A 23465-nucleotide genomic window follows, 5' to 3' on the forward strand; every position below is an offset into this window, starting at 1 on the left:
ACAACAAATACAATGCAAGAATTAAAACCAAAGTCCAAGTTAAGAGGCTTGAAGGAACGCTAAATCCCTAATAGTACCTAAACAGGGCAGGGATCTGACTGTTAGGGACCCCAAGGCAAGCAAAGAGAACTTCATGTAAACATGGGAGACAAAACAGACACAGACTTCCTTTATCCTGCTATACTAGCTAGAAATCACATGAAGAGTCCGGTGCTGGAAGGTCTCTGGAGGAAATGCTTTGCTTCTAGCAAGATGAATAATACACCTGTTCCCCAGTTGTGAGCAAACACTACAAAGGAATAATTAGAAACTATCTGACCTGAAACCCACATGCCCATTACTGTGGTATTTTTCCACCTACTATAGGTGAAACAGAAGATGGGCTGGACCTGGAAGGGGAGGAGTGGAGTGGCAGCATAAGATGCTGATTTATAAAGCACTAGCAAACAGTGCTCTTTCTCCACAGGCTTTGGACAACGAACCCATCCTGCCTGAAGGATGCTAAAGTGCAAGTAGGATTCCAGCTAACGTCTTCTTGCCATCTGAGAGGGAACTACAACCTCTGTAAGCTTTTGAACTCTAATAGCCAAAACTGCTCTGAGCCACTTCATTCTTCAGTTGGGCTTTTACTTTTCATCCAGAGACTTTGGCTTGGCTGTTTCACTCCATCAGGAAAGGAATACACTCACCAAGATGGTAAAGGTGAGTACACTGTTCATAGAACTGCTGCTACTGCATGTGTATTTCTTCTTAAGAACAGGCATCAATTTAAGTATACGCAGGTATATTATAAATAAGAGAAGAGCGAAAAACGGAGCTTATTCGGTATCTAGTGCAATGACTAAAGTTTCACTGTAGATGGGTATGCACCACTAATCCTAAAAAGTTAACAGACCAGATTAGATAGGGAAGAATTCTAGGACAGACTAGTTTCATACATAATCAAGAGTTTCATTAACACTATACCTACTGTAAATGCCAAAATCTGAGATTTTATGAAAATTAACAGGTTAAAGGTTAAACATAGATCACATACACAGGCTGATGAATATATTTTTACAAGCTTCATTAATTTTCTTCATTATTCTCCTCCATCTCCTGAGTTCTCACAATAGATAGCTGCTTTCTTTCTCTCCTGGTCTCTATACTTCATGGGGATTTGAAAAGCTGAACAGATTTTTGGGCAGCATAGTTAAAGAGAGGAAGAGGAGGAGGAAGACGGTGAGGGAAAAATCCCAAGAGATAAACCAGATTGTGAATCTTTGGCAAGGTAGAAAAAAATAGAACTTCCTATAACAGGCATGTCCTTTATCTGGGATCTGTATCACCAAGCAAACCCAAGTGCTTTACGAAAAGGGTTTAGGCTTTTTCACTCTCCAAACTATTTGCCAGCTCTTAGCTCTTCCCTTCCTCAAGATCCAATGTCAACACTTCAATGTTCCTCTAATTAAAGGACATCTCAGGATAAGATGCCACTTCTGAGTTCAGAATAGTACTAGGTAATAAGATGACCCAGTCCCTTTTCCCCCTTTTTATTTCCATTACTTGAGCTCTCGTTTATAACGTATGTAATTAAGATGTCTACTCTCAACTCAGCTGAACTATTACCTCTGCAGCAGTCCAAACACTGACAAATGCCCTGCAGAGTGTGTCTGTACTCATTAGACAGACAGCAGCAGCACCAGCCTCCGAGCCAATCTGTCCCACTAGCAAACTATACCATCAGATAAGAGCCAGGACGACTCCCACAAAGCTCTGATGTTTGATCGGTAAGGAAGCCTCTGAAATGGGGTCAGCCAGGAAGGCATGGCATGTAGTCTACAACATAATTAGAATCTGGAACGTTATGATTATAGAAGCTGGTAAATCCGCAACACAGGAAGTTTGCCCTTCAGACTACAGAATTAACTTCAAGTTGGGGAATGGCACCCGCCCCTGAGATATCAATAAACCCCCTCATTGTCAGTGGCTTGGCAGCTTCCCTAGGTTAATAGTTTCCTCTACCTGGTACTAGATTGGCAAAAAAGAGTGAAGAGTTTGCTAAGTCCCCGTCAATTCTGAGCTGTAGGTGAAAAGTAGATTTGTTTCTCCTTGGCTACCAGTAAAGTGTTTAGCTCCATGTCTTGCTATGCAATTGAGTGTAGACACGAATCTGTAAATCTTTATTTGAATTTAAAAAGTAAAGTAAATCTTGAAGTCATGTATCAAAAAGCTTCAGGAACAGGCAATTTCTCAATGAACTTTCCCACCCCTTTCCTTTTCAAAATCTTTTGCCAATCTCTTCCTTGGAGCTGATAAGTGACCCAATGATTTTCACTAGCCACGCTGAGATCCTGGGGCAATATTCCTTTTTCTAACACTTTCTGTTAGACCACAAATTACTACAAGTATTGCACATTTCAAAGGAATCACTATAGTTTACATCTGCTGAAGAGCTGACCATGATTAGGTCTTTTCCAACCTAATAATTCTATGATTCCACGATAGCTATAACACATGCTGGAGGGATCATGGAATCATAGGATACTTTGGGTTGGAGGGGACCTTAAAGATCATCCAGTTCCAACCCCCCCTGTGATGGGCAGGGACACCTCTCACTGGGTCAGGCTGCCCAAGGCCTCATCCAACTTGGCCTTGAACACCTCCAGGGAGGGGGCAGCCACAACTTCCCTGGGCAACCTGTTCCAGTGCCTCACCACTTTTCTTATGAAATTCTCCCTTATGTCTCAGGATAAGACTGGAACTGGCACTCTGTGTTGTAGGAGAAAGACAGTAGCAGCTTGTAGCTTGTCTAAAAATAGTAGATTTTTCAGAGTTTGAGCATTTTTAATGCTTCCTTCAAGACTCAGCAGATGTCCATGACAATGACAAACATTTCTTTTACAGAAAAAGTCTGATGTTTACTCAGTTGAGATCTATGGGACAAAAGACCTAGAAAAAAAAGAGGTGGGAGATGCAGAAATGTACAAAGATTTGAAAGGCAACAAGAAAAAAAAGAAGACAGAAGACCTTAAGAAAGAACTGGAGCTGGTGAGTGTTACCAAGCTCTCATTACCTCTGGCAGGACCCCTCCACCTGCTGTCTGCATGCAGTCTGGCAAAGGCGGGGCGAGATACCAACACGCTGTCATTTTAGCAGAAGATGCACTGCACTGAAAGTCCTAAATAGAGAAGGATTTGCTTCCTGATGCTTCAGAAGTGTGCCAGAAAACAGTTGTGCAAGGATTAATGCCTATAACGAAAGAATGATTCTAGCTTAATTAAGCCACCAATGCTACAGAACATCATATCCCTCAAAGAGGAGTTATGCTCAGATGGAATAACTGTAATCTCTTCCCTGAAGAGTCAGCCAGGAATGAGAGGGCAAGTTAGAAGTGCAACATTTTGCTCCAGAGATCTAGTAGATCTAAAAAGCATGTCTCAGCTTTAAGCATAGTTTTTTTTCCCCAGATTAACTGCACTGTATTTCAAGGACAATGCACTAAGCTCAAAAATTCTGTATTTTACTTCTGGCTTGCTCCCGACTCACTGGCTGATCTTAGAAAAGTTGCTTCCTCTCTCCAAGTTTCAGTTTCCCAATTTGAAAATATAGGTAATTATACTGACCTCTTTTCTGAATTGCTTTGAGAGCAACTCAAAGGAGAGGCTACCTACAGGCTAGATGGTATTTCAAAGGTAAGGAAACCCCAAAATGAGCTGTCAGTTTACCCACTGTGTTCCCAAGATCTACCCAGTATTGGTTAAATAATTCTCAGCATATCTTATCTTTGCTATCATGGGATGTAACATCACTCTCGTGTTTCTAAGGAGAAACCAAAGCACAGACAGGTTAATTGATTCATCCGAGTATCCATGATTCATTCCGTGAAAACAATTGAGAGATTGCTCGAATTCTTGGCTTCTAAATCTCAGTTTGGCACAAGATAAAATTAGGTCAATAACACCACAGAGGTGTCCCTGTAGGGAAAGGAGAAGAGCCTTGAGATTTCTCTTTCTCACACCCTTTTTAACTGTGGTTAGAGCCTGCTGCTTCTTTCCACATGACCGTGGCGGTTAATTTCACACACCCTGCCTTGTCAGTCAAGTGTAGATTGTTGTCACATGTATTCTGACACCACAACTTCTCTACTGTCAACATGCTGCCTATAGTACTGAATGTTTGACTCTTGTAGCACATAAAGAGGAACTACCTATCTAAAAGAAGCACAGACAAGCAGCGTTAACATGAAAATACCATTCTGTTCTTGTGACAGAGTTGATAGAGGAGGGTGCTATTTACAAAACTACACTAAAATTCAAAAGAAAATATCCTCTTCCAGTGGAAGGTATTTGGTTATCAACAGGCAAATGCATATTGTCTGTTAGTGAAAGTGGGATGTCATACTAGCAGCTGGATCCATGGTTCCAGATCCAGGCAGTTTGAACATCCTCCAGATACTAAATATAAGAATTACAACAGCCTGGCATTCTGCTCACTATAGTCTTCTCTTGTTTTTGGAATCCAGGATGACCACAAACTCAGCGCCTCAGAACTGGAGGAAAAGTATGGTACGAGCATTGACAAAGTAAGTCCATAGGGTATTGTTCAGAAACTGCCTGAATCAGTTGCCTTACTTTGCCTCTGGCTTACCCAAAGCTTCCTAGAAGTAGCAGGAACACTTTCAAATCAACAGACTTATCCATAGACACGTATGTGGATGCATGCATGCACAAGTATGACGCACTAACTCCTCCAAAAGCCTAAACTAGAGAGTTAAAGCACAGCACTAACCTAGATTTAAACTCTCAAGTCTGAAAAAGCCTGATCTACTGAATTGAAATCAACATCTCTGCACAAACTGCGACCTCAAACTTTGCAAAAGGATCTCCACTTTTCTACAGTTTTTCTCTGATATTTCGGTTTCACTACAATTCATTCTTCACTGACAGTGTCTGCAACAATCCTTAACAAGAGAGCACACTGGAAATGATTTTTATCTTGAAGGAAGCACTAGATTTGAGAAACCATACACCTGAGCCTCTTTGACAACTAACATTCCAGTATCAAAGCATAGCAACATGACCAGAGTACAGACAAGAATTTCAAGAAACCCATGAACTACAAACCCCTTAGTGGAGATGCAGGAAAAGCAGCAAAAGAACTGATGTCTGTTTTTCCCCAGCTTTCCAAATGCTTAGGACAGATATATTTGGCAGATATCCTGCAGAATGAAAACTCCTAAGGGACATGGTCCGAAATTCAACGCTTCAGTAAAGAAATACCTGTTTCTACATAGCAGATAACCAACAGCAGCCACCCTGACATCACAAAGTTTGGAAATCAGGTTACTGCAGCTGATCTATGACATAGACAATGTTTAAGAAAGAAAACACCACACAACCTTAGTTCTGAGTTGAGACAAAAATCTGTTTTCTCTAACTTCATTCTAAACCTGCCATTTACTTTTACAGGGTCTCTCCAGCGCAAGAGCAGCAGAGATTTTGGCTCGGGATGGTCCCAACGCACTCAGTCCTCCAAAAGCCACTCCTGAAATTGTTAAGTTCCTCAAGCAGCTGGTGGGAGGGTTTTCCATCCTTTTATGGATCGGAGCGGTCTTCTCCTGGATATCGTTTGGCATTCAGTTTGCTCAGGGAGCTGAATCACCCTTTGACAATGTAAGTATTTGAATAACCACAAAGTGTGTATTTGACCCCTTGACAATCTAAGTGATTTAAATACTACTTCACAGTTATTCAGTAACTACAAGGAAGCCTTTTGTTCTTTCAGGACTCTCCCTCTACTATCGAACATTTCTGATAAATACCATTTATGTCTAAGAGAGTCTATCCAAAGTTTTATAACCGCTACCCATAATCATAACACTTGAATACATGTAAGAGCAATACTGAAGTCCACAAAGGACTCAAGTCTTTGCCTCTGATTCCATTACAAGTTACACTCTGCTAAGAATATAATTTGTCCAGGTTTGTGCCAGTATCGTGGTTTAACCCTGGCCAGCAGCTCAGCCCCACCTAGGCCCTCATTCACCACTCCTGGTGGGTGGGGAAGAGAATCGGAAGGGTAAAAGTGAGAAAACTCGTTGGATGACTCAAAGACAGTTTAAGAAGTGAAGCAAATGTAACAGTTACTTGGGAAGACAAAACGCCGTAACTGAATACACGCATACATAGACAGACACAGGTCCTTATCTTTCCCCAGCTTTTCTTGCTCAGCACAACATGATATAGTGTGGAAGATCCCTTCGGTTAGTTGGGATCAGCTATCCTGACTGTCCCCCCTCCCAACTTCTTCTGCACCCCAAGCCTGCTCTCTGGTGGGGCAGTGTGAGAAGCAGAAAAGGTCTTGACATTGTGTAAGCACTGCTCAGCAGTGACTAAAACTTTCCTGTGTTATCAGTGCTGTTTTCACCATAAATCCAAAACCTAACCTCATACTCGCTACTATGAAGAAAATCAACTCTACACCACCCAAAACTAAAATCAGGTTTAGTTTAGACAAGGCTTTTAGAAAAATGGAAAACTTGTTATTAAAAGCCTTTTTCATACTCAATAAGCTTTACCTGATCATTAGCAGGGCAAAACATGAAAGTTCCTTTCCTAGACCGTCTTTTAACCTGACCAATACCTCATTTTAAGTCTACCGAAGAAGTATAGAAATATAATATATTCTAGTAGAGGAATTGCTAACCACTTGTCTGAAGTTAATTTGATTATGTCTTTTATTGATTAGCTCTACCTTGGTGTAGTCCTGGCACTGGTTGTCATCCTCACTGGTGTCTTTGCTTACTATCAAGAAGCTAAAAGCACAAACATCATGGCCAGCTTCAGTAAAATGATTCCACAGGTGAGAACAACCAATGTTTCATTCGAGCTAAAAATTCATTCTAATAATCCACCTTGAAATGATAAATGCACAATAAGCCCAACTTGGATTTACCTCTTGGCAGGATGTTTAGAGAAGGGCACAATGCTAATTTTTGCAACATTTCTGTGTTTCAGCAAGCTCTTGTCATCAGAGATGCAGAAAAGAAGGAACTGCCAGCAGACCAGCTGGTAGTTGGAGACATTGTGGAAATAAAGGGTGGAGACAGGATCCCGGCGGACATTCGTCTGATCTTTACTCAGGGTTGTAAGGTAAACAGACATAGTGGAGTATGGGGAAAGAGAAAAAACATAGTTTAGAGACTTTTATCACATATAAAAAATTTCTGTGCACCCAAATGAGTTATTAGAGCTTAAACTAGATCTAATCTAATTAAATAGTAAAGTGCGTAAGATATACTGTGATGCTGAGTTCATCTAGGTCTAACATCTCCCCTCCCTGAACAACAAAAGAAGCAATTAGGTCCATACCATGTTCTAGCAATGCTCTTTGCCAGGACAGAGGCAGAGAGACCAATACAGTATTTTCACAGAGATGGAGGCAGATAGACACACAACATTGACTGAAGTGAATTCCCACAGAAACAGATCATCTAAGTGACAACAGCAGCTCTCTCAGAAAAGGCACTGAGAGATTATGGCCCTGCATTGATTATTAAATGTGCTCCCAATTTGCCTTCTGGGCTAGACATAGCTGCACGTTACTGACTTTAATATGGTCACTCTCCATTTCATTAAAGGTGGACAATTCTTCACTCACAGGGGAATCAGAACCACAGTCTCGTTCCTGTGAGTTCACCCATGACAACCCCTTGGAGACCAAGAACATTGCATTCTACTCCACGACCTGTGTGGAAGGTGAGTACAGACAGAGAGAAGGGCCTCCAGAAATGACACCCATATGGGACAAGCAGACTTTAGCTGGAATTCTGCTTGCACTTTGGCATCCTTCAACTTAAACAATTCTGCTTCAAGGAATTCCAGAAAGGTTTAGTTGCTCACAAGAAACGATTGTCCCAAGCACACCAAATACAGCCTTTAGAACTGGGCTGGTCCTGATAATCAGTCAAACAGTGAGGCTTCTGTTTGAACAGCTAGTCCGGTTATGGGTGCAACAATCAATTAATTACAGTTTCCTTGTAGTCCTTCCATCACTATCTTTAGGAACGTCAAAGGTGCTGTATCTGCAGACCATCTGCTATGAGACAGTGCAGTGCCCATGATAGCAAACATTCCTACTTCAATGCAATCAAAAAAGATTAACTCATGAAAACAGCTTACATCTTTCTCTCCCCTAATATAAGATTAGGGGAAAAATGTAATTCTGAGCGAAGTCTCTGTCACATTAAGGCTGAGAAGGGTCTTTGTCAATTGGTACTGAGTATAGAAGACAGTACTGGTCTCTCCTGGAGCTGACAGTCTTTTATGTCTCTGCAGGCACTGCTACTGGCATTGTAATCAACACTGGGGATCGCACAATCATTGGGCGGATTGCCTCTCTCGCATCAGGAGTAGGAAATGAGAAAACACCCATTGCTATTGAGATAGAACATTTTGTCTACCTGGTGGCAGGAGTGGCCATTACTGTTGGTGTTGTCTTCTTCATCATATCTATTTCCTTGCGATACAAGATTCTGGATTCCATTATCTTTCTCATTGGCATCATTGTGGCAAATGTGCCAGAGGGACTGCTAGCCACAGTAACGGTAGGTCTATGTTTGAATTCACTGCTTGCCACTGTAGTTCTCCAGCCATTACCATAATTCATCACTTCTACACTAATTTCAGTGAAGAACAGATTATCTACTAAGTGACTTGGCTGAGTTGAGTTTCAAGTAGAGGTGTTTTTTTCCATGAAACTGAAAGGACAAACATTTCATTCTAGCATAGCTGAGCCAGTAATCTTAAAAGCTTGAGCACAACAATCCAGTTTGAAATAAGGTTTTTCCAGTACCCTTCTCCCTCAATTGCTAACCAGTAGAACAATGTGACTCATTTCTCCACAACCTGTTCCCCTATTTGGAAATGAGGATATTGCACCCTGAAAGTCACATGAAAATTCCACTTACTAACACATCCAAAGCATCACTAAAATCCCTGGCTGAGAAGCAGCACACCTGCTAAGCACTGTTAGCTCTAAAGTACACCAACAATGAACAACCAGCAGTACTGCAATAATGAAGAGGATAACTTCGGGATTCATTAAGCTGGTGAGTAAGAACTCCCCCACAATTGTAAGTTCTTCCACGTAAAGCAGCCTCTTAACTGATATGAGATTCTTGTTCCCGTCAGCAGGACAGTAGGTTCCTCTCAGCAGCAAATGTACTTTTGCCTGTTATGACCAAACCTCTGACCTTAATAATGTTATTAAAAAGAGAAAAAAATGCACTGCAGTCAAGCAAGAGATAATTTCTTAAAATGTTCTCTTACTAAAAAAAAAATAAACACAAAAAAATCTAGCAGAAATCTGTAACATCATTGCATCATTCTGTAACTGTCCCTCACTAACAGTAAGACGAACTTTACTTCTACCAGGTGAGTCTGTCCCTGACAGCCAAGAGGATGGCAAAGAAGAACTGTTTGGTGAAGAACTTGGAAGCTGTTGAAACACTCGGTTCTACTTCCATCATCTGTTCTGACAAGACAGGGACCCTCACACAAAACAGGATGACTGTTGCTCACCTCTGGTTTGATAATCAGATCTACTCAGCTGACACCAGCGAAGATCAAACAAGTAAATGGGGCAAGGGGCGATCTGGGAAGGGGCAACTGCTTGGATCAAACCTGTGGTGTTTCATACGTAGTGGCTGCCCAACTGATGTCATGGGGATAACTTGTGATAGCTACAATGGACATGTCTTCCTCTCACAAAGAAGTGTAGTGTGCAACAGGAAAGTTCCTTCTTAGCCACGCAGAGATGTGAAAAAATGAGTAAGTCTGGAGGAGGTTCTAATCCAGATCCTTTTGCCAACAATAAACCTAAGAAGGAAATAATCAGAGAAATATATCTAAGCGGTTTTGGCAGAACCGCTAATTGAATGATATCATGGTTTATGTCACATTTTCTGTAATGGAAACTTCAAAAGAGCAATTTCCTTCTGCAAATAATTCAGTCCTATTGTTTCAAACTTAAACTTCTATTTCCATCATGCAATATGCTAAGGGGTGCAACATTTCTTTTGCTTCTTCTCAGCCCAGCCTTTTGATCAAAGTTCTTCGACCTGGACAGAATTATCAAAAATTGTAACTCTCTGCAATCGGGCAGAATTCAGACCAGGACAGGAGAATCTCCCCATAATGAAGGTACCAGCTCCTTTATATCAGCTTATTCCTCTTCCTCTGAAAGAACAATACCTATGAGTTGTTCTGTTGGCCTTTGGTAATCTCCTCCACTTTACCCTACCAGTTTTCTAAGTTACTATTAACAGTAGTATTACTGGTATACAAGATAGGGGAAAAAACCTCACAAAGCCAAGAGCAACTGCCCTTGTAGGAAAAAGAACTCGGGCACCAAGAAATTCTGCACTAGCAATTACTGCAGTATAAATGTAATATAACAGGACTGAAAAGGTAAAAATGCCTTAATTATTGTCTTAGCACATCGCTTAAGGTAGTAAAATGGTGACTAGAACACCAGAAAAAAAAAATTTCATGTTTTCTACTCACTACTCCAACAACGCCTTCCTCAAAGTAATTTGTGTTTCGGTTAGCTCACCCGTACATGCCACCTGCTACCCAAGGACACAAAGCCTCCAGACAAAGCTGAAAGTGGTCACAAACCTTGTGCTTTCACAGAATCAAGCACTAATTCCATATTTGCTCCAGCAGCAAGGGCAAAACACATGTCCCAGAGTTTTACTGAAATAGTTTTCTGGGAGAACCTGGAAGTAGCAACATCAATTCACTGCTGCTTAACCATACAATGTGTTACAGAAGCATGCAAGCTCTCCTGATGGAAGTGCAGATGTATATGTGCTATAAACCGTTTCTTCTCTTCACAGAGAGTTGTGGTAGGTGATGCCTCTGAAACAGCTCTGCTGAAGTTTGCAGAAGTCATTTTGGGTGATGTCATGAACATTAGAGCACGGAACAAGAAAGTGGCTGAAATTCCTTTCAACTCTACCAACAAATTCCAGGTGCATTTCACTTGTGGAAATTCTGCTAGACTGTTTCAGGTTTACACTGTTTCTATCACTGGGTCCAATAAAACTATCTGTGACATCGATGATTTAATGGGGTAATTCATTGACAGAGAAAATCTATGCTATAATAAATGCAGTTCATTCCATTTGATGGAATGCATGATAACCTCACAGAAAAGAAAAAAAAATTAGTTCCATGTAAGTGACCAAAACTAAAAATAACTGAGGAAGAAATGTCTTCTGTGAGGGTGGGGAGGCCCTGGCCCAGGTTGCCCAGAGAAGTCGTGGCTGCCCCATCCCTGGAGGAGTTAAAGGCCAGGTTGGATGGAGCTTTGAGCACCCTGATCCAGTGGGTGGTGTTCCTGCCCATGGCAGGGATTGGAACTGGATGGGCTTTGAGGTCCCTCCCAACCCAAACCATTCTGATTCTATGATCATGTATGCTCTTTTACATCACTTCATATTTGTGGCACACAGCTTTCCATTCATGAGACCGACGATCCCAACGACAAACGCTTTCTGCTGGTGATGAAAGGTGCCCCAGAGAGGATTTTAGAGAGATGCAGCACCATCATGATCAATGGCAAAGAAGAAGCACTGGACAGCGAAAAGGCAGAAGCTTTCCAAACAGCATACATGGAGCTGGGGGGCATGGGAGAGAGAGTGCTGGGTGAGTCCAGCTAGGAGGACTAGGAGAGAACTGTGGTGGGAAATGGATTTGGCACCATCCACTCATTCCTCTTGCAGTGGAAGAGAAAAAGGGAAGTGTAAAACCTCGTAATCAGAGTGATAAAACCAGATTGATGTGCTCTCTGTGGCAGGGATGCTCTATACATGTTGATCTGCCACATTGTACAGCCAAAAAAAACCCATGTGTAATCCACAACGGAAAACACTCTTCCCTGCTGGCAGCATCACATGGCTTTGCCATGTGAAACACTGACTCTATGTGAACTTTGATGCTAAGGTTACAATGGCAGGTTAAAAAGTCCTCCATGAAGAGCTAATGGTTAAACACACTGAAGTTTTATGGACAAAAATGAAGCCTGGTGCTATATAGCAAGCTCTCCTTTTTCTCCTGCTATTTCCTTTGCATTGCATAAACTTTAGTTTCTTTTCAGGTTTCTGTCATTTGTACTTGCCTGAAAGTGAGTTTCCAGACTCCTACCCATTTGACACAGATTCCACGAACTTCCCAACCTCCAACTTGTGCTTTGTTGGGCTTCTATCGATGATTGACCCACCTCGATCCACAGTGCCAGATGCTGTCTCAAAATGCCGCAGTGCTGGGATCAAGGTAGGGATTTTACAATGAAAAATACAATGATTCTACAGAACAACTCATGCAATGTAACTTTTCAGATCTCACACCACATTGCTGTTGAGTATCTTTCTAGGACCAACTACCAAACCCACAAGCATATCTTAATACCATTCCACAGCTTTAACTTAAAGAATCTACTTGAAGACACTGTGAGGCAAAACTGTTTAATTTACCTATAAATTAGACTATAGAAAGCGCACAGAATTCTAAAACTGAAAATCCAAATTTGGGAAAAGGTCAGATACTGCCCCATTCAATCCATTTCTAGAATACAGAAACCCCATGAGCTAAGATTACTTGCTTGTGAACAGCATAAGGTAACAGAAATAATTCTTGAGAAGGCATTAGGACACAAGGTCTATACCGCTATGAACTTCTATGCATAGGAATCACTAACCTCAGAACTGTCCAAGTGAACTAGAAACAGTAATCCTCTAATTGCACTCCTAGGGACTCACAAGTAATGTTTCAGTTCTAGGGAGAGAGGCAACCTAGCTAAAGAAAGGAAAAGCAGTATTTGGAATTACCAATCTCAGATGAGATGAATCCCAAACCTCAACATGGCAACTTTTCTTTAAGAAAAACAAGATAAAACTGTGTCTTATCTGTCAGGATATCTCAGTCACAAGGATCCATTTTAAGATGCAACATCCTAATGAACTCTCAGCTTTGAGAATACCTAGCAGAATCCTTATATAAAAGCTTCTTTATTCTACATTTTTCTAACCTTGCTTGTGACAAATTCTTCCTTGACATCTTCCTGATGAAATAGTGCCAATATCAAGAGGTAGAGACTAGATGTAAATATGGAGCTAATTGATAGTCATAATCTGTCATTGTTATCTACACAGCACAGCTTTCCACGTTCAGATTCTGAACTGCTTCCTGGTCTACCACAACAGATGTTTCTCTACCTCCCACTCCAGCCATTGCACACACATTTGTCACTCATGCTTGTCCCTTCCTCAGGTTATCATGGTCACTGGCGATCATCCAATCACAGCTAAAGCCATTGCCAAGAGCGTAGGCATCATTTCAGCCACTAGCGAGACAGTGGAAGATATTGCTAAGCGCCTCAACGTTCCTGTTGAGCAAGTCAACAGACGGTAAGAGCAAACAGAGACTAGGGGGTACCTATGGGTTCATTTTCTGAACGCTATGCCTTCACCCTCCACGACGTTTTTACAGTTAATCATGGCTGCTTTTTGCTTTTGTTTCTTGATACGTTCCCAGCCATTGAGTCCACCTGATATGTCACCTCTATCTAAGCAACTATGAGTCCAGGTCAGTAGCTCTCATTTTCACTGGCCCTTGAAAAAAAACTAGGAAATTATACCTTGCAGATCACATTGGACTTTGCTGACATTTGATGATACACACACATATGAAAAGCAAAATTCAGAATCACACAAACTAAGTAACATCAGTCTAAATTCCTCTTTCACCCATTAAATATGAAAAAAAATAACACTGCAAGAGAAACATGAAAACTCTTTACAGAGAAGATGCCTCCTTCCTCCACTGTTCCAACCTCCCACTCAGAGCCCTCTTTAAAATGCATTTTCTGCTGTTATGCCTACCTAGGAGGAAGCTTCAATTACTCCCCTGTGCACCTAGATAGCTGTAATTCACTCTGGATTTCTACAGTGCCTTTCATTCAACACCTGCTGATTAACAACTAATGCTTCTGAAATTAACTCAATTTGCTGCTTCCCTTACTACCAAGCCCCATCCATTCAATGAGTGCGCTATTTTTATGGAAGCCTTTTGATTCAAAAATTTACTCAGCTTTCCCTTGGTTCTTACAGAGAAGCTACAGCAGCAGTGGTTAATGGGATGGAGCTGAAGGATATGAGTTTGGAACAGCTAGATGAAATCTTGTGTAACCACTCAGAGATAGTCTTTGCTCGGACATCGCCCCAACAGAAGCTGATTATAGTAGAAGGCTGCCAAAGGCAGGTAAGAGGTGTGAAAGGTTACAGACACAGCTATGGGGCATTCAACAGACAGCAGATATCATAGAATCATAGAGGTTAAAGGGTAGAAGCCAATTTCAATGCTCTCTAAATTCTGTTGATACTATTTTCACTCTGCTAGAACATTATCTAACAGATTGCCACAAACACTCTCTGGACAGAATCCAAGCTTCTCAAATTCCTGTTACAGACTCCAAACTATTGACAAAATGAGCTTGTCTTAAGTCTGATTGGCTTGGAGCTGTACCAAGGGTCTGCCTTTTGCACGCAATTCAGCAAAGCTGTTGCTGTGCTCCACATAAAGCGTGGGCAGAGACCAAGCACTGCTGGGGAAGCAGCCTTCCCTCAGGATTCTTTAAACCCAGATAAAGAAACATGTTACCACATCCTCTTATCTTATCTCTTGTGGCCATTTAGACCTGTGCACTTTCTCGCCCACAGGAATGTTTAGAAGCAAAATAATGCATGAATTACTACAAAATGTTATGGCATGATTATATCTATGACCAAGCCTTATCTGCAGTACTTTTAAAGACTTTAAAATAATCCACAGAAAGCAGGTTTTAAAGAGGGTTTGTCCCATCCCTGGGCAATACTATGTCAAGGAACACAGCCAGCACAAGAGGTAGAAGGGAAAGAATTGACATACTGAGCTCTGAAAAAGATGGAAACAGTCATGAAAAGATTATCCCTTCAGATATCACATCTTCCATGCAGATGCTGCAAGCTGAAAGCCACACTGCTGCTGAGCCTGAACTTTGCAGGGAATGAGATGTGGCATAAGACAGTGTTTTTGTAGTTACATCAAGGCTATGTTTTCCAGTCAATACTACCAGCTCTTTGAGTTCAGGCCTGAACTGGTTTCAGGAGGGGAAAAAAAGATATAAAATCTTTCATTTCCATCTCTTTTTTTTTTTTAATTTTCTTTTTTGAATAGCCTTTGGCAGACAGAGTGTTAAATGTGTCCTGCACTGCTTAGACACTCACGCTCCTAGTAGATTTGGCTCTTTAAAGGAACACCCTCCCTCCCCCCAACTCTGTCTACATACTATGTTTAGTCCTTGAAGCTTATAAGCCCTTCTGTACATAGAATTATTTATAGGTAGTGATACTGTGCTAAATCCCCACAGGGACAGGATATTCAGTATTTGTATTAATCAGTTTGTCAGGCTTTTTCCCACTCGTAACACTCTGCATTGCTATCAAGCTATGAACATTTGCATCAACAGGATCAGAATCTTTAGCTGCAGTAGACGGTTTCATGGGAAGATAACAAAGAAGATTACTTAAACAATCAGTTTTGCATCTTTTGGATTACCAGTACAATGATAGCATAGATTTGCAGTGACCAGATGCTGCTGAGACAGGATGAGAATGGTCTCTAACTGCACAGCTAGGTAATTTAAAATTAAGATCAAACCTGACTGATTCGATAAACCCTTCACAAAAAAAGAGACAAGGACAGAACATGTTGTGGCAACTCAATCTCCCATAGATGGCAGAGATGAGCGTGGGACTGCTCAGACAAGTATAGACTACATACATATAGACACGTCTAAATTTTTAAGCCCCTCTCGTGGTCCATAGAAAGAAATGATCAGATTAATCTCATTTTAAGTGCATCTAATTTAGATGCCTACTTCAGGATATAAGTAAATCACATCCTCGAATTTCTCATTTCTCTCTACTATGACCAGATCCTAAACGACAAGCTCAGATACGGACATGTATGACATAAAAGTCTGAGGCTGTATTAACCCTGCTTAGCATCTTCTTAGTTACTGGATATACTATGAGCACACAAGGAGGATAGAGAGGATATCTGCATCTTTCTTCTAGAGATTTAAAGACAGGGAACATGCTGAAAGGAGACTTTTATCTTTAGAGGAAAACAGGACCATGACCTCAAAAAACCCACATCTGGGTCCTTTTCTCTTTCCAGGGAGCGGTTGTTGCTGTGACTGGAGATGGAGTCAATGACTCCCCTGCTCTTAAAAAAGCAGACATTGGAATTGCTATGGGTATTGCTGGTTCTGATGCAGCTAAAAACGCAGCTGATATGGTCCTGCTGGATGATAACTTTGCTTCTATTGTCACTGGAGTGGAGGAAGGTAAAAATAATGTTGCTATCCACTTTCGTAGGTAAAAGCTGCTAACAGCTACACAGCACTGGCGGGTCCGCCTGATCCTTCCCTCCTGTGTTCACCTCCCCTTTTCTTCATGGATTTGGAAATGTGATTTTGATATTTGGAAAAACTGGGAATTAATTCCATTTATAGGCAGAAGACAAACGGACAATAAAGGAATCGCCCCCTTCTCTCACACATAGGCTAGAACATCAGTCTGCTAACACTGCATCTTCAACACAGGCAAAGGCACTTCCCATCTTGTTCCTTTGCCATTCTAAGCCTCACAAAGATATAAGCTGTTTTCTCTACATTTGCGCTCTATTACTTGCTCACAGATTGCCTTCACCATGGTCGACCTGTGAGAGTAACACACATTCCAATTTTTCACCATAATGACTTGTGGTTTCCATTAAAACTACAGCAGATTGTGGAATGGGACTCTCCCCAGTATTTCTCATTGAAAGAGATTCTTCTATTTTTACTTAAATTTTCAGAAAGGCTGATATATTAGTAATTTTAAAAATGAAAAAAGCCGAAATGAATGAGGAAACACATGGAAAGTAGACTTATGCAGTGAATGTTTTCACTGCATCTAGTTAAAAACTTAACCTTTTGCTGGGAAACATTGTTGACAAACAGTTTTACTGTGTTTCCTTTTCCTCCAGGCCGCCTGATCTTCGACAACCTAAAGAAAAACAATTGCCTACACCCTGACTAAGAATATTGCTGAGCTGTGTCCCTTTCTCATCTACATTATTGCCAGCATTCCAATGCCCATTGGCACCATCACCATCCTATTCATTGACCTGGGCACAGACATTGTAAGTTGATGTCTTTAAGTTATTTTTCTGCTGAAATATCATGGACAAGTGAGAAGGGTTGGATGCAAAGGACAGACAGAAGATTCAGTTGCCTTATCCTGAAGCTGAATAACAAGCTAGCGAAAGAGTAGAGGGGTAGATCAAAAGCAGACAGGTATAAAACAGAGTAGAATAAAAAGAGCTGCAGAGGGGGAGCTTGTCTGATTCACACTGACAAGCAAACTCGACTGTGTGCAAAATAATAGCATGTTTCAATTGAGATCACAACACATTCCTGCAGTCATTGCAGAGATGTATAGCAGAGATTTTTGTCAGAGCCCTATCCAAGAGACCTGAAGGTCCCCTAATGTTTTCAGTATCCTCCAGCCTTTTGTATTGTCGTGTGATCATCAGAACTATTGCAACACTTCCAGATTTCCCTCAAATCCTTTATACGTGTCAAGAGAATGCTAAATGGATCCTTCTTTCATCTGCTCTGTGTGTGCTGAAAAGGCAGGGTATGTCAGCAAAACCACTTGAGAACTGAAACTTTTCTGACAAGTATCTGAGAAGTAGACAGATGTTGTCCCCAAGACTCTGATCACTTACTTCTGTTGTAGATCCCCTCTGTGGCATTAGCCTATGAAAAAGCTGAGAGCGATATTATGAACAGGAGACCTCGTAACAAAAGGAAAGACAGGCTGGTGAATGAGCAGCTTGCTGTGTACTCTTATCTGCAGATCGGTAGGTTGGTGTGTTTTCTGAAACACGATTTCCTATTGGCAAACCAAGACAGAAACAAGTTGATTAATTTTTTTGAAAAGAGGGAGCTGAAACTCAGCTCCTTCTACTGCTTTCCTTGGCAAAGCTGTTAACTCCCTGCTGTGGCTTATTATTCAATAGAATTGTAGAATGGTTTGGGTTAGAAGGAACCCTGAAGCCCACCCAGTTCCACCCCCTGTCATGGTTAGGGACACCTCCACTGGATCATCGTGCCTCAAAGCTCCATCCAACCTGGCCTTGAACACCTCCAGGGATGGGGCAGTCATGGCTTCTCCAGGCAACCTGGGCCAGGGCCTCCCCACCCTCATGGGAAAACATTTCTGCCAATATGCCATCTAAATCTCCCCTCTTTCAGCTTAAAACTGTATTGAAAAATACAGCAGGTTTTTATCTACAGAAGTCAGAGCTCTGAAACTATCTTTACACTCATGGCAGGGTTTCATACCATAGGAGGCAGATCAATGCTGATATCCAGCACATTTACCAGTGCTCCTAAACTTTGCTTCTTCCTCATTCTCTCTCTTTTGATTTCTAGGTATTATTCAGTCAGTGGGGAGCCTTTATAACCTATTTACCGTGTACGCTGAACAAGGTTTTCTCCCTTCCACACTGCTTGGTGTGCGAAGTGAACTGGGAAGCAATGCCATTAATGACTTTGAGGATTCATATGGACAGCAATGGGTAAAGAAGCACTAAAACATCCTTGCACTGCCTCTCACTCAATAGTTTCTTAAAATTCTACACTCTCCTCCAATATAAGGAGTAGGGAAAGAAAAAGGTTTAAATGCAGAAATAGTTACTTTTCGGGCCTAATGGTCCCTGAGGATAGAGTCTTTTTAAAGCTTCCTGCCACCCATTTATTTCATTCAGGAATCCATTGTTTCATTCATTCTTCTGCAATTTACCTTCCTCTGATTCAAAGCCTCTGGAGACGCACCTTCTTCTCTGAACTCCGTGTTTAGACTCATCATGATCTGTCAGCCCAGCCTTCTGAAGAGCACTACTGTAAAGTACTTTGCAGACTCTCCCTCCCCCTTTCCTTCATCACTTCCCTCACTCAATCTGCAGAATCACAAGACACAGAAACCATTAACAAATAAATATAAATACCTTCTTACACCAAACTCGTGCTTCAGCTTCATGACTCATCCACAGTAACCAGGGGACTAGAACCAACTGCCCAAAATCTGATCATTATTTGTCCATATTCTGGAATAATCCTGCACTTACAACTCAATAACTGAAATGCTGCTATCAAGGGCTGCAGTCACTTGCACAAGATATGAGTATCTACTATAACACTATTTGCTTTACCCTTTGCTTGTGCAGACCAAGTACCAGAGGTTGTACCTACAGTGGACTGGCTACACTGCCTTTTTCGTCAGCATCACAATTCAGCAAGTTGCTGATTTGATCATCAGGAAAACAAGAAGGAATTCCATTTTCCAGCAGGGTCTTTTCAGGTAATTTTGCAGCTTCTTACTTGATGCATGAGAGGATAAGTTAACCTAGTGCTAATTTTAGAAGGTTTAGTCTTTGAACAAAAGCTCAAAGTGATCACAAATCCCAAACACTTTAGCACGCCTTCCTCATCACCTTCCCTATCTCATAATAAGGGTTTTCTTTAGAGAAAGATTTGTACTGATTACTCTGAAAATGCTTCAGTGTAAAACTAACTCTCCATTCAGTAAAATTTTTACTGAAAAAAAAGTGGAGTTTCCCCTTCCATGAGATGGCACGGGCAGGACATGGGAACAACCGCAAGACTACAGATGAATTGCAAAGAGTAAACTCCTTTTCCATTACCTCTCCAACCAGGGAATCCCCAAAGCAGCACCTGGGTAGAAAGCACACAGGCAGAGATGCAGGCATCGCGGAGCTTCGGTCCATGCTGGAGGATCCCGAGCCTGCTGTTTTCACCTGTGTTTCAGGGATTCGTGCAGGCGTAGTTTATCACCATGCTTTGATCTTCCCCACAGCAGAGCAGGAATCTCAAGCATGTTCTAAGTCACGCCTGTGTTATCTGGCCACAGATGTTCTACTTTCTCAAGCACACAAGGCTAAACAACAATTAGTATGATACCTGTTTTTTTTACACATCAGCTGCAGGTCACCAGAGCATGTTTATAATCCTCCTTATTATCTTTCCATTATTTTCCCACACCTTTCCAGATTATTTTCTCAACCTCTTTACATACCTATCAACAGATAGCATATTTGGATTTACTGGTGATAAACTTTAGCCTCTGAGAAGATGAGAGACCAGCAGGTCAAACTCCCTAAGGTCGTGCTGCCGTCAGCACTCTTCAATTCCATGGAAGCCAGGGAGTTAAGAATATCAATTGGGCAGAGACCACACATAAAAGCTGGCATTTAGTTGGAGTTATTTCTGATATGAAAGCAAACAGTTTTCCTTTCTTTATCCTGCAAGTACAGAGCCTACACCTATGTGTGTATATACATATTTCCTTCTTAAATTACATCTGAGTCACAATGCGTACATTCACAGCGCAGCTGGAAGACATTGATTAATGCACACTGCGTGGTCTACCTAAAGCTTGCTTTAGTCTAGGTAGGTCAGGAATGCTGCCAGGAAAGAAACACATGGGCGTATGCAATGTAAGACAGCGCTAGAGTCTACTAATCGTCTCCCGCTGCTGCGTCTGCCATGCTCATCATAGAATCATAAAATACTTTAGGTTGGAAGGGACCTTAAAGATCATCCAGTTCCAACTCCCTGCCATGGGCAGGGACATCTCCCACTGGATCAGGCTGCCCAAGGCCCATCCAACCTGGCCGCAAACACCTCCAGGGATGGGGCAGACACAACTACCCTGGGCAACCTGTTCCAGTGCCTCACCACTCTCATAGTGAAGAAATTCCTCATTATGTCTAGCCTATATCTGCCCCTCCCCAGTTTATACCCATTGCCCCTAGTCCTATCACTACAGGCTTTTGTAAAAGGTCCCTCCCCAGCTTTCCTGTAGCTTTCTTGTACCACCTTCAGGTTCTGGAAGCTGCTCTAAGGTCTCCTCAGAGCCTTCTCTTCTCCAGGATGAATAACCCCTACTCTCTCAGTCTGTCCTCAAATGGGAGGTGCTCCAGCTCTCCGATCACCCTTGTAGCCTCCTCTGGACCCGTTCCAACAGTCTCATCTCCTTCTTACATGAAGGATTCCAGAACTGGACACAATACTTCAGATGAGGTCTCACAAGAGAGGAGCAGAGGAGCAGAATCACCTCCCTCAACCTGCTGGCCACCCTTTTGATCAGCTGACACAGATCATTCAAGCCAGAGCACAAACAGAACTCCCAAAGTGGCCCAACTTTTGCACGATGCTGTGGCTTTGGTTTCTCATGCGTGTAACCCTTTCTCTCTGGTTTTCTTATAGAAACAAAGTCATCTGGGTGGGTATATTTTCCCAGATTGGAATTGCTCTGATTCTTAGCTATGGCCTTGGACACGTTACAGCCCTGAACTTCACGCCGCTGAGGTGAGTTTGGATGCTAGCCTGCTTCCCTTGCCCTCCACACAGCATCAGCCATTGACTTACCATTCTGCCAGAAACAGGCAAACGGGAGCAGGATGCCCATGCAGCACAATTCAAGGATGATTATTTAGGAATATACATTATGAAGAACAGGGTGGACAATTTGTTGAACAAAAAGGGCATTATGTTCATAGTTTCCACAAAAAGGCACCCACTTTTCTATTAGATTTACTGACTGAGGATCCAGAAACCTATTAGTTTACAACAAACATTTTTAATATTTTTTTCCAGGATCCTCAATATTTTGGTGAGACCAGGTAGTTTTCACTAAACTTTTATGCAATGCAACTTCTATTTTACATACATCGCGTCAGAAATAATTCCTTTTCTACCACCTTCAGGGGCTTGTAATACCATCAGGCAGCATTTCCTTCTGAAGTCTATGTGGAATAAATTAATTCAGCAACTACTTAAGACTGAGAGGCTTACACATACAAGTAATCTTATTTTTAACAGCTTGAGTGCTTAAGATTCTCAGAAAAATAAACCCATCAAGAAGGCTGGATTTCTCTTTCAGTGACATCAAATAGCATAGAGAGGCCCCAGAAAATCAGCTAGGTGGTTCGATGCTGTTAAATGAGGCCGTTTTCCTCCCGCACCCAAGGTTTCAGTACTGGTTTGTGGCTGTACCATTTGCCATCTTGATATGGGTTTATGATGAAGTCCGCAAGCTGTTGATCAGGAGACACCCAGGAAGTAAGTAGATTTTTCCAATTTAGTATTTTAATATAAGGTGTCCTTTTCTATTTGTTCCCTATAATTACTTTTCCTTGCTGAGAAAAAAATAACTGATTCCTCGCCTTCCCCCTTCTCCTCCTGCAGGCTGGTGGGACAAGAATATGTATTACTGAAACAGTTCCTCATCACTGGTCCATCCTCCTCCTTGTGCCACCTGACACAGTCTCTGCTGCTTTGATGTCCTGCCTGTGCAATATCAAGCATGGGTTCGCCCCATGAAAGGGTGAAGAAATTTCATGAATTTCATGAAGAACTAAGGACTTTAGAGGTTGATGAAGTACCTCCCACTGTACTGTAAAGCTGACACTTGCCTAGAAATTGAAACGCTACCTATTTTTGTAACAAGCACAATTTTCCCTCATTCAAACATGAACTTGGAGGGCACTCTGAGAGGAAAACTTGCATAAAGGGGAGGAAAAAAGACAGAAAATCCATATAATCTAAGGTATTAATTTGCACTAAAGGTGTTGTTTGCTGATTTTCCTTTTAGGTGGAACTGAATTCCAAGCGAATGCATACATAGACCTGTATTACCTTACCAAGGGTAAAAATGGTGTATAGGAATAATTTGATAATAAAATCTTTTTCCAGAAAACAATTCTCCATCTTTCTTTTTTTCCCTATAAAGACAAAGAGAAACTGAGTGGAAAGGACCCAATCTCTGCCAGGTCAAAGAGCAAAGAAGTTCATACCTGCTTTTTTTGCCTCCATTAACAGACCAACGTATTTCAAGTACCTGTTGAGTTATGACAAAAGCATCTCAAAAACCAGGGCACAATCAGTGGATTTGAACACTTTGATATAACAAATTCAATACTTGCTTTCCAAAGGAACAATCTCTATGGCAAAATAAACCTTACTATGGATTTGGCAGGTACAGTTTAAGTCCTGTTTCATAGAATCATAGAATGGTTTGGGTTGGAAGAGACCTCAAAGCTTACCCAGTTCCAACACCCTGCCATGGGCAGGGACGCCTCCCACTGGATCAGGGTCCTCCAACCCCATCCAACCTGGCCTTGAACACCTCCAGGGAGGGGGCAGCCACGACTTCTCTGGGCAACCTGGGCCAGGGCCTCCCCACCCTCACAGGAAAACATTTCTTTGGGAAATTTGAAACCTGGTCTTTAATATGGTCATTTTAG

General features: G+C 41.7%; 2 protein-coding genes across 2 annotated transcripts in view; one reads left to right on the forward strand and one right to left on the reverse strand.

Annotated features, from left to right (window-relative positions):
* LOC128854348 (uncharacterized) overlaps positions 1-23465 on the reverse strand; it is a 62688-nt gene that overhangs the window by 17419 nt on the left and 21804 nt on the right. The window lies entirely within an intron of this gene.
* On the forward strand, positions 467-22903 carry ATP12A (ATPase H+/K+ transporting non-gastric alpha2 subunit). The gene is given in 25 exon segments (XM_054087080.1): positions 467-564; positions 642-702; positions 2887-3030; positions 4505-4564; positions 5451-5654; positions 6730-6843; positions 6999-7133; positions 7622-7739; positions 8319-8587; positions 9417-9615; positions 10075-10184; positions 10883-11017; positions 11501-11693; positions 12145-12320; positions 13317-13453; positions 14156-14306; positions 16266-16434; positions 17118-17143; positions 17145-17273; positions 17873-17996; positions 18571-18716; positions 19365-19498; positions 21427-21528; positions 22190-22281; positions 22408-22903. Coding segments are annotated over 24 exon segments (3105 nt in total). The 5' UTR covers positions 467-564; positions 642-693; the 3' UTR covers positions 22437-22903.

The sequence above is a fragment of the Cuculus canorus genome, chromosome 23 (genome assembly GCF_017976375.1).
Source record: "Cuculus canorus isolate bCucCan1 chromosome 23, bCucCan1.pri, whole genome shotgun sequence".
Lineage (NCBI taxonomy): Eukaryota > Metazoa > Chordata > Aves > Cuculiformes > Cuculidae > Cuculus > Cuculus canorus.